The 12,233-nt window shown below is 34.2% G+C and overlaps 1 protein-coding gene across 4 annotated transcripts in view; it reads right to left on the bottom strand.

Moving 5' to 3' along the window:
- The window catches only part of LOC113229850 (dentin sialophosphoprotein), a 29,343-nt gene that overhangs the window by 7,140 nt on the left and 9,970 nt on the right, over nucleotides 1-12,233 (bottom strand). For 2 of the 4 annotated variants that reach the window (XM_026463534.1, XM_026463535.1), the window contains exons 2-4: nucleotides 6,402-6,474; nucleotides 4,663-4,860; nucleotides 3,254-3,367 (exon numbers count right to left, since the gene is read on the bottom strand). In XM_026463534.1, coding sequence (XP_026319319.1) covers nucleotides 3,254-3,367; nucleotides 4,663-4,860; nucleotides 6,402-6,474 — 385 coding nt within the window. Of the gene's footprint in view, nucleotides 1-3,253; nucleotides 3,368-4,662; nucleotides 4,861-6,401; nucleotides 6,971-12,233 lie in introns of those variants that run through there. The other 2 variants (XM_026463536.1, XM_026463533.1) reach the window with 2 other exon arrangements.

The raw sequence follows: 12,233 nt of genomic DNA, 5'->3' as shown, positions 1-12,233 counted from the left end.
TATATATGAGAATATATATATTCTCGTATATACATGGACAACTAAATATTACCTATGCATAAATAAAATAATCACATTCGCAATAAGATACATTCAGTACCTTTTTTTAATTATGAAATCATATTTTCTCAATTCCACAACTTGGAGTTATGACAGCATTGGTGCGATATACATAATTTGTTTAATGTAGTCCGTATTCCTTTATCTATCAATTCTCCCCTTTATCCTCACATGAAATGTGATAAAAGATCACTTTTGATGTAAGTGTAAGAATTCTATCAACATTTCAGCGGCTCATGAATGTCGCATTTCGCCGGATGACAAAATGATTTGAATATGTTGCCAAACAAAAGTTGAACGCTATACCGCAACAATTGTGTCATAAACGGAATTTATATTTACTACGTATACTTGTTTTAAAAATAGCGTTTTTTTGCTCGCAAATAAGCGTTTGCAATGTGTTCAAAATAATATTTACGTAACCAAATTGTGTAAATTTCTTACAAACCATCAAAAAAGATTAATACAATTTTCTAAATGTATTTTAATGACATATTGCATAGCCCTTAAAAAAACCTTGTGGTACAAGTTGCTATAGCCATTATAATGCCATTTAGCATGGTATTCGTAAACCGCATAAGATGTTGTACTAATAAATAAATAAAGAAATGTATGTACTTACATGATTATGTTGAGTAACAATTTGTGATGTCTTGAGGCTAAGCGCATGCAGTCTAGAGACCTAATTTATTATTGGACATCCATTTAATAGCATATTCAGTTAACAATTTAAAAAAACCTAATATCGCGAACTACTGAAATCGCAAACAAAATAAAAAAAATATAAAAATATCATCTCGACTCAAATGGATGAAAATTCCAGAGGACCGTAGTACGTCGTTTCGTGTATTAAAAATAACCTTAAAAGGTGCTTAGATAATAAATTAGGATCTTACATATTGCTCCTAAATATTTAGCTGACTTGCTTTAACGCACGCAAACAAACAATAAAATAAATTTTAACACTTTTATTTGGAAGGAATTGAATCCATTATACTAAATCAGTCACACGTTACAATATCTATAAAACTAACACAACACATAGTCTGTGATTTTTACAAACATGCTCGCTTTTAAACTAGTGTACTATAACTAAAAGAATCATTAGAAAAAACGTCATGCGATAAAAAGTACAAGTATTTGAGATTGTGCGTTTTGCGTATATAGGAACAAATTAAACAGTGGATTACTGTAAATGACATGAATTTAAAAAAAATCTAAAAGAAAAACGAATTTAAATAAAGTATTCGTGAACTACGTAAACTTAACATCGAATAAAAAAATGGATGTACTAAGTAATTGCATAAGTGAATATATTGAAAAACTTTGGCACATGGTACAAAATCAAGTGATGCAATTAATCATTGTAATGAAAACCGTCAGAATTTATGAACCACAGGGACATTTTTTTTTTATAGTAAAATTAACCTAGAGTTTCCTAAGTTCATCTACGAGTTAGTGCTATGCTATATTTGTAAACACGCTTTCAATAGCGCCCATAATATGGCGAGTTTTCTATGTGATATGAGTGAACAGCGCCAGGCTTAGGGCTCGATAGTCAAGTCATACATTAGTTGCGTGAATAGAGTATTTGATGTTATTTAAATTAAATATAATAGTACCTAATAGGAGTTCAGAAGAGCAATTATTTATGAGGTTAGTGGCGCCATATTTATTTATTTATTAAAACTTTATTGACCACAAGACATAATGGTACAAAAGGCGGACTTAATGCTAAAAGCATTCTCTACAACCTTTAAGAAAAACGAAATTCACGAACGAGGCGAATTATTATATTAATAAATTATGTATTACATACTATTATTTAAATGATGGCATATGGCTGTATACAAAGAGCAGTTTTGATATGGTATGGAGGATTTCTGCACTGTTAATATTCCAGTGCCTCTACAATGAGATTATAGTGACAGTTCTCGCTAGTGACTGCGTAAAATATTTGTGTACAAAGTTTCTTCCTGTGACCGCTAGAGGCGTTGTATAATTCGCCATACAAAATTGTGAAGTAATTTACGGGGTCGCTAGCGATAAATGTCACAGTAAAATTATAGTAGAGGCACTGATCTTAGTCGATGTATTGAAAGCAAAACGAACTTTAATACGTATTAAAAAATTGAGGTAAACACCCTAGTAGTATGGCCGCGTTGATGGATTGTGTGTTGATAAATATAGCATAACACCTATGCATCACAGTTGTCGTTCAAAGATCGTATACTCAGTCTACTTTCACTTCGTTCTCTTGTGCAGTTTGACTTCTGGTCCTACGGCCTCTAGATTTGCTGCGAGGCCTCTTTTCTTTGACCACTTTACGTTTTCGAATGACATTGCCTCGACTGCGTGCGGAACCCGGATCGTAGTCTGGATCTCCAGTATCCCCTTCACCCCCGTAAAATTGTTCATCGTTCTCTGCATTGTCTAGTTCCACTATTTCTACGATTCCAGGTAAGTTGCTGTTCCCAGAGCGGTTGAAATTGAAATTTTCATAGGATTCCGGGTAGTCTGTGACGTCACGGTCCCGTAAGGCCCTAGTGCGCTCTTTGTCTTGTTCAGGACTCGGCAGATTGAAGTTCTGCATGAAGCGGCAATGGAATTGAAAGGAATAAGGTCGGGAGGGGAGAAATTAAAAAGCGTGTTAATAAAATTAAAATACACAAAAAAAAGAAATTAAAATTAAGCGGTAATGTTGTCAAATTTGACTAAATAGTTGCGACATGGTTGATGACAAAGGTGAATGAATTTGCCGTTGTATTGAAGCGAATTACTGTGGGCGTCCGATATATCGAAAGCTGTGCAAAAATTAGCATCTTTAAAGTGTGTGAGTGAATCGATATTTGTGATATTCCAATCTGTAATCAAACATGCCACACCGTTGGGTTTTCTCACTTCTATGTGACAATAAGTAGCGCGCAAACGACGAACAGAATTAACACTTAACTCGTGTCTTTTAGTAAAGGGTTAATGTCCACCATAACCCTCGCTTTTTGAGATCAAATAAAATCTGCCATGAAATACGATAATCAGCGATGCAATATTTCTTTGGCTGAGGGCCAAGTCATTCTGATAACGTACAATGAGTTCACTGAATATGGCAATGTAGAATTCTTTGGCAGATATTACTTGAAATGGATCGTAGTAAGCATGCGTCTATTGGACGTGGTTAAAAATTGTCACTTACTTTGATGGCTGTTTGCATAATAACTGTTGTAGCATAGTTGACGCCTTTTGTGCCTAGATTTAGGACTGTGTGGTAGCCCTGATCTTTGGCCTTAGCTATGTACTCATCTATTTCCTGAAATCGGGAAAAACGTTTGTTAACATCACTATGTCTTAAAAGAGAATCGCGGAATAATTGTCGTAAACCCAAAAACCAACGAGTATTGGGCCAGCTTAGTGCCTCATCTGTGGGACATATCTAGTTTGCTTATGATTATGAAACACAAACGCAATCTTTAGTCATTATTTAAATAATGTATGAATAATATTAAACAGTTTTAAATCGTTAATGATTGCGATTGGAGTACATGTTTTATTATTTTTACTTAAAGGAAAAGTCGACCGTTTTTTGTGTGTATGTTACGCGTTTTTTGTCTTAAATTTTGAAGAAAATGTTCCACCTTTAAGAGTGGTAAATTTGGAGATGAATCCGGTTTATTAAATTTCACATACTTTCCGTTAACCGATTTCAATAAATGTTATGAAAATAAAATGGTTACATAAGAGCTGATCTGAGGATGAAAATGGCAGACAGATGAGACGAACTCCTTAGCAGTGTACAGCAGCTAGCTACTTCGTGTTTGGTTCGTATTGACGAGGACTTCCCATATGCGTTTCAGTTATCGTTTCGAACTTATAAGGTCTTTTTTAAATATAATAATTAGGGCTAGCACGACCGGGCGCGACTTGCGCGAGAGCGACATAAAGCGCGAGAACTCTATGCGAGAATAGCAGTATCTCGAGCTTTATGTCCTGTCGTGCTAGCCCTACAGTTTACAGTTATTTATTCTAGGTAATTATTTTTTTATTATAGATTTGAATGTATGTGTATTTAAAAAAATGTGACTAAATTATTGCGTAGCGGAGTTATGTCGCTTTGTATACAAAAAGTGCGTAAGCGATTTGTCCTTAAGGCACTTGTACCAAGGCACAGAATAAATTTTCACGATTTTTCTTAGATAAGCACGAAAATTAGCAAAGTACGCCAAGGTCACGAAATTATTTTTCAAGGATGTAATTCTAAATGACTGTATAATGAGTTTTGTATGAGACTTAGAAATTTGAACTAAACTACTACTGGAACTAATTTACAGTTTTGTAAAATTTACGTAAGAGACGATCCTATCCTTTAACGTTTCAATATTGTGACGTTAATAATACTAAATACCTGGCTTTATTTTATTTTTCATTGGACTAGTTGCACAGCTTAGAGTCAGAGCAGGCTTTTAATTTAGTTGGGAATTTGTCCCAATAAAGTGATATCTTTAATTTTCGTATAAATAAATTCATTTTGGTAAGAAGTGTGAAACTGCTCTGGTTCTGAACAATGCAGTTAGCCAACCCAACTAATTATAAAAGTCGTCAACTAACCTGCTCCCGCCTGCAAAGCGCTGGATGTACAAACTTCCTGTACAATATCGACGAGCCCTTGGTAGCTGGCGACAGGAGCCAAAGTACGAGGACTATTTTCACTTCGTAGTAGAACGGGAACCATGATAGGAAAACGTCTGTGAACGTTTCTGTGCATGTGAACAAGGCGAAGACGATCCAGTACATCATCCATTTTACCTGCAACATGATAAAAATAAATTGTCATTCTTATGTGTGGTTGGAAGATATTGTAGAGACGATTGTAAATATAAAACTAGTGTTACTAAAAAAGCTCTTACTAAGACAATGATGAGAAAGTCTGGAAAAACCTAGGTACATAAATGTAGGAAAAAGTTGGTAGTTGAGCGTAGCGTCATCGGTCACATAAAAGATACACACATCAAAAATGTCTACGGATCAAGCACGTTTTTGCTAATTACTGAAAATCAGGTTTTTATTGAATTGTTTTTAACACCAATGGATTTTTTTGGTCAATTTAATTTTGAAAGTCAAAATATAAAATTAAATTAATTATTATAAAATACAATCGATCGGTGTTAAAAAAAATCATTAAAAAAACCTGATTTTCAGTAATTGGCAAAAGCGTGCTTGATCTCTAGACACTTTCGATGTGTGTATAAAAAAAATATATATATAATAAGAAAACAATCAAGATATATAGGAAATGAAACTATTTTTCAGGTTTTAAATCGCGTATATTTGTTTTTTTAAACAAACCAACGTTTCGGGCCCTTTATAGGTCCCTTGGTCACGGTTGACGGTAAATCCGGAAAAATAGTTTCATTTCCTATGTGTAATAATCCAAAATCCAAGAAATCAAGATATATTTAGAGATTATAATACCTTACACAAATGTAAAAACCGTAGCACAAATAAATCACGACATACTATTATGACTTTACTTTGACTCACGTGGTTCATGGCCAACGAAAATTCAATTTTAAAGCGGTGACAAAGAAGCGATTGCAAGTAAAAACTGCAGAGGAACATTTTTTAATGTTGTTAGTGAAACAGTTAATAAAATGACTGTTATTCAAAAGCTAAAAAAGATCGGATGTACTACTTCTACTTTGCAAGTTTTTAACTAAACTCTAATACGAGTTTTTAACGAGTTTTCAGGTCTTTATTACCTAACATTCATCTCTTACAATTTCGTAAACATTTTAACACAGCGTTATGGATGACCTTGGTTAGACGATTTGCAATTTCTAAAATGCTTTTTTATTCGCTTTGTTGAACCAAATGCTCAAAGATTTCTAGTCAATATTGTTGGACGGAAACTTATTTATACACGTTAAAAATCATAAAATAAACATGTGGTGCAGTTATCGTGGTAATCTTTTTGCTTCCCTCAAAATTTCAAAACGTAGTAAAATGACGCTATTGTATTTTTTTTTAACAAAAGAGTATATTACCAGTGGATTAATTGCGTGTAGGAAGCACGAAACAATGTAAAGGACACAAAGGGAACTGAAGCGTTGCAAACAACTTGAGCAGATCATGCATCCGTAACAAGGCCACTGATTACTTGCAAGCATTTGGTATTGACATTTGGGGTTGATATCAATAGATGTTTTACCACAAGAAATAGTATTGTCATGTTAGACAACCGATTGCGCTATACGCCCATTGTGTGGGTTTATGTTCGTATCTCTATATGCTAATTTCTTGGAATCGCGCATGAGAGTTATGAAAAGAAAAAAATCAAATGTACTCACGTATTCTTTCAAATTCTTCGTCCGCACAGCTTTATATGAAGCATAAGCCGGGTAGAGAGTTCCGAATACCAATCTGCAAAATGGATATATGACCCAATAAGAGATCATTCTCGGTGCGAAGAATCCCGTTATTAAAGCCAGTAGTCCGAAATTGGCAAACGAAACACTAGGAATGCATCTGCTTAGGGCTATGCCTAAGTTTACAGCGAAACGACTCCAGACTCGTCCGCTCGATGCGTCGAGGGGAGAGTCATAATAATCGTCGTATCCTTCGTCGACGTTCGGATCGTATTTGACGATTTCGCGGCCACTCTCGGAGGAAGCTAGGGCACGAGTGTATTCGGACTCTATCTTGTTGACAATGAGTCGGACGCTGGTCAGACCGAGACCCAACACTGGCAAGCGAGGGTTGTCGTCACGGTTACAGCGCGCGTGAGGCAGCTCCATGGAGACCGCAGCCCCGACATTGAAACTAAACAATTGTTTGTCTATACAAGCACTTAATGATTTTACTTTCTGTTCAGACCGCGCTTAAAATAGATGCGCATTAATCTATTGGAGCGTTGAAACTGAATTAAAGATCTATCTCAGTATTATTGCCGTCCTTGATTTCGGATGTGTTAACTGAAGGCAATAATGAAACAGGAATAACTATAGAAGTGTTGTATTGAGTTTGATTTCCCATACATTCGTTGTAAAATGTTTTAATGGATTTTTTGTTCTTTATGACGCGTTCCTAAAAAGCAAGAATTTTACTTGTGCATGGTTATCAATTAATGTTACGCCAATTGTGCGAGTAAACTGCGTGTGGGTGAACACAAACGATGCCAATTTCGTGCACGAAAAAAAGTTTCTTTATAAACATTTGCAACACTCAGACACTTGAAAAGCAATTTTCACGAATTATGTTGATAATAATTTGGCAAAGGCTGCCGAAATAAAATATGTTAAAACTACTGAGAAGACAAATTTACTATGCAGCATATCTAAACCAAGTATAATTCAGGCAACTGCCAATCATGAAAATATCTAAACTATATTTGAACATAAGCTGCCTGTCCACGCATCCTACATGTTCACAGACCGGTAAAAGGCAAGAGTGCGTGACAATATAACGAGCTACTACTAAATACTGAAAACCTAATTGCACAGTAGGTGAACTAACTCACGAAATAGTATATTGGATACTCACAAAAGAGAACACATACGTGTTTTAAAAAAAACGTATACAGGAGATGGTTGCTTAATTCCGAATAAGACTAGAAGAATTGTGCTCTATAAATTAGATTGAATTAAACTGAAAGTCAGTAAGGTATTCTCTAGTCTTAATACACATATATAACAATAAGTGCAGCCACAATCTAGACTCCCCCTACACCTACAGCGGTACGATTTAAAAATAAACAAGACAATTGCATCTTCTATGTACATACTAATACGTATTAGTTATTATTATTGTTATAAATCAACATATAGACATGAACAATCCCACATTGTCTGTAGTACAAACAAAGCTAGGTTTGTTTACGTTCGTTGCCCATCTGCGTTTATAACTGTGTTACGTTTAACGATAATGATTACATGAATGTCGTATCGTATCACTAGTTTCTCGTACTATCTCAATATGGCAATAGCTATTAGAAACTTTTTGATAAATTGAAAGAGACTAATTCGGCATCTTTTCTTCGAACCGTTTATAGAATAAGAAAGTGGTTGTAGCGCATATAGCAATACATGGACTTCACGGGAAATGTCGTTTTGCATGCCAATTACGACCCACGCGTGACATCATACTTCATTATTTAGCACCCACTATAAAAGATATTGATAATAAAGGATTTACTTCCAGACAAATCAACCAGTTGTTAGCAGAAGATTGGAAAAATTAATAGAAATAAAAATGAGGGCACGATTTTATGGTATTGAAATAGGATACCTGTGTTATATCATTGCATGTGGAGCACACTAAACATAGAAATGAGAGCAACCATGTGGAACGTGTTGCAAGGCACTGAATGCTATGGTACGGTTTCATAATTCTCCCAAAATAATCGTATCCGGTGGATTTTGGCCCTTTTGACTATATAATACTTTTGTATTCATTTCTTCAGTAAAGTGGACGTGTACACAGATAATCATAGTGTACAAAACAATATCATTAATTTTAGTTGCATAAAAAATCTACGTAAGAAATTTATGTGTAAACACGAGCAATTCTTCAAATTATTTTCTTATCATAGCGTGATAACAGCGTAATGATAGCGTAAAACAGCCAAATTAAATTAGGCATAAAACCCAGCGGAGTATAACCTTACCAAGTCATAGTTTTCTTTGAGGTTGAGTGTATTTCCTAACACGCCTAGCAATCAATTATGTCCTTTAATTGTAACAACATCAATCTCACTGTTTGCATTATGTAGCAATGCAAAATTTCCCTATAATCAATGTTTACTTTGAAATATGAGAGCAAAGAACTTTAAGGCTATGTAAACAGAATCAATTGACCACATGCCAAGTACTCAAAGCCAATATAAACTAATATTAAATGCGTGACTCGGTAAGTAAATATTTCTTCGCTGGTTGAAAGTAATTTGAAATAAAAATGGTTTATAAGCAACAACAGACTACAACTTTTCTTATTATCAGGAAGTTCAATTACTGCGAGGAAATGGAAAACAAATGAATGATTGGGGTCCCAATTTCTGGACACTAATTCGGGTCCAATATCTTTCCTCAGAAGGAAATGACAGAATAAATGAGATTCAGATTTTCGAAAAATATCTATTTTTATCGACTTTTACGTGTAATTCTTTGTTTTATGACTATGTAGTAAGCAATTTAGATAAATACATGTGTACTGTCAACGTCTCTTGCCCGACATTTTGATCTTAAGTTTATCTATATTTTCAAAGAGAATTAGGCAATTTTTATAATTTCTTAACCGACTTCATAAAAGGAAGAGGTTCTCAATTCGACTGTATTTGTTTTGTGTGTATGTTACGCGATTACTGCGGCATTTGTGAACCGATTTTGACGATTATTTTTTGTTGGAAGGAGGGTGGGTACCTCAGTAGTGGTCCACTTCTTAGGGTGGCAAACTAGGGTATGAGTGACTTTTGAGGTCATTTTTTTAGTACTCTGTACTGAGATTATTTATAAAGGAATCATTCTTGCGGACTTACAGCGTAAATCAAAGTGCCCAACAAGACTAAGTAAAATTTACAAGATGCAAATAGTAGGAAATGAAACTATTTTTCCGGGTTTAAATTGCGTAGATTTGTTTTTTTCAAACAAACCAACGTTTCGGGCCCTTTACAGTTTTAAATCCGGAAAAATGGTTTCATTTCCTATGTATAACTAAACAATCTAATACTTATCTTACAAAGCGACTTTTAAAAAAGTGAAGGCTTTTTAAATGTCTAGGTATTGCCGATGATTTTAAGGATCAAGCAGAATCGGTTATCGCGGAACACGCAAAAAATTAACAGTCGAACTGAACTTCCTCCTTTTTTGAAGTCGGTTAATAAATAAGATATACTCTCTTAAGATCTTTTGATTTGATTTGATTGAGTCTCTTAAGATGTGACCCATGCAATTAAATGGTCGGTTCGTAGGCCATTTTCTTGCCGCGGATTCTAAAGATCGTATATTCACTTTTATATGCCAAGGTTTTGTGTATATACATTATATACACTAAGCAATGTCTACTAGCACATTCCTAACAACTATTTAACTACACTCTAAAGTAATATTTCGTTCAGTTCTTTCTCAACTCAACTCATTGAAATAAAATCAGTCAAAAAGAAACGTATATTATACATAAATAAAAAAAAACATGAAAACACTATTATGACTTTATAACCACACAATAACACAGTTCGAATATTAATCAGCTTAGTCTCTACAAACTTTTATCAAAAACTGGCAAGCGACTCAGTCACTTTACTACCTCTAATTAAAAATTCGTTTTTATAATGTTCTGACTCAATAACGTGCGTAATGAGAACAGATAAAAGTATACGTATATATTGTTATAATGTCTCCAACTTGGTAGGAACAATTTGAGAAATGCTATTTTTTCAATTGATTTTTGTCTGGGTGTTCTGGGTACCTACCTAGTGCCCCAGAATGTATTCCGTTGCTCTGGTATTCATAAACTCCGTCCAACCATTTATTTAACTTTTGACGCTCGAATTCTAATCAGTTAGTGATGTGCGTTTCCTATTCGATTTTTTATAACAATCGATTTTATTTATGAAGAAGTTTTAATCGTGAATGTGAGCGGGTTCAGAAAAGAAGATATTATAATTATACTGTCAAGGCAAGGAATGGCTGCTTAATCTACAGAAGATATCATACTGTTAGTCGAAGGTGATGCAGGTTCTGTTACGTCATTAGAAATAATAAAAGTAAAATTATAACAGGAATTAAAAATGTACTAACTAACTAAAAAAATGTAACTGTATATTCTTCTAAATTCCATTATCTGCTTGTTGTATTCTATGTACATAGTGAAATACTCTTTGCTGCTAAGTGCAGTGTGTTCGGTGGTCGGTATGTATGTCATTTTAAGTTTTAAGGTTTGTTATTTCTGTAGTAAACGTATATAGCGAGTGAGGTACCCTCCTATTATATAATATATACATATATTCGACAAGATACCTGTCTCTATATGCTACGGTGTCTCCAATGGCGAATATTTGCCAGGTGAAGCCTGAAAACCAGCAAATTGGTGAGGCTTTTTCCTTTTCTTCGACATAGATTAAGCATTGTTTTATCTTAAATATTGTTGTATGTTTTCTGTTGAAGAATAAAGTCTTTTTATTTATTTTTATATTGTCTGATTGAGATCGTGATGTTGCGTTTGACAATTTGTGTACTCAAGAACATTCAGTATATAACCCAAGAATTAATAATTATTTATGTAATCCTTATTAACATTATTGAGTGATGATTCCCATTCATATGGAGAATAACCCGACGATTCATTATAATAAACAATAAGAATTTATTACAATTATTTGTAATTTACTTAATTTCTTCTTCGTCATCTTCGTTATTTAATCTGTGGGCTCGATAAATATCGGAGCTAAATAGTACATCGCTTCGCTAAAATTAAAAAATAAAAAGAGTCCAGGAAGTAATGCATTTTTTGTCAATGGTTTCGGAGGCATGCATATGTCAAAAGTTAAATAAAAGGTTGGACGGAGTCTATACTCTACTATTAGAGGGAATTCCAGTTTTAGATTGGCAATTAGTGTGATTGTCGGGCACATTATTATTATTATTAATGAGCCAAAAACCCTTGACTTAGTTCTTCGTAGGAGCAACCGGTAGGCACGGCACGCGAGGTTCAACAAACTACCTTTGTTCGCATTTTCATGTTTTGTTTATATTTATTAGGGTTGTCAGGTAGTTGTTGAGTTGAGTCTCCCTGGGCTCAGGGGTATCTATAAAGATTTCCCCCCGTAAAAAAAGTAGTTGTTGTTAGACTGTTATTCCTTATCTTTCGCTCCTCGGGATCCTATTTATAATTGATAGTTTCGTGACCTAAATAATGTTTCAATTTGAGAACAACTCGATTCGACTCATTGAATAATGTTGATTAGTATACTGTACGCAGTTGTCCTGTTTAGAGGTGAATTAATACATTGCCATTATGTTTGGCGTCTTACCAAAAATTATGTACATCCTATTATTATTTAAAAATTCAGCTAGTGGGCGAAGACATAAATCAAATAATCTCCAAAAGTATATCAGAAGCATAAAACAAAGATGTTTGAAATATAGGAAATAAAATATGTTTATGAACGTTTATTTGGGCGTGGATTA

Source organism: Hyposmocoma kahamanoa, unplaced genomic scaffold (genome assembly GCF_003589595.1).
Source record: "Hyposmocoma kahamanoa isolate Upper Pololo Valley unplaced genomic scaffold, ASM358959v1 62, whole genome shotgun sequence".
NCBI classification, from domain to species: domain Eukaryota; kingdom Metazoa; phylum Arthropoda; class Insecta; order Lepidoptera; family Cosmopterigidae; genus Hyposmocoma; species Hyposmocoma kahamanoa.
Note: the sequence above shows the minus strand (reverse complement) of the source record. Positions and strands in the feature narration are given on the sequence as shown.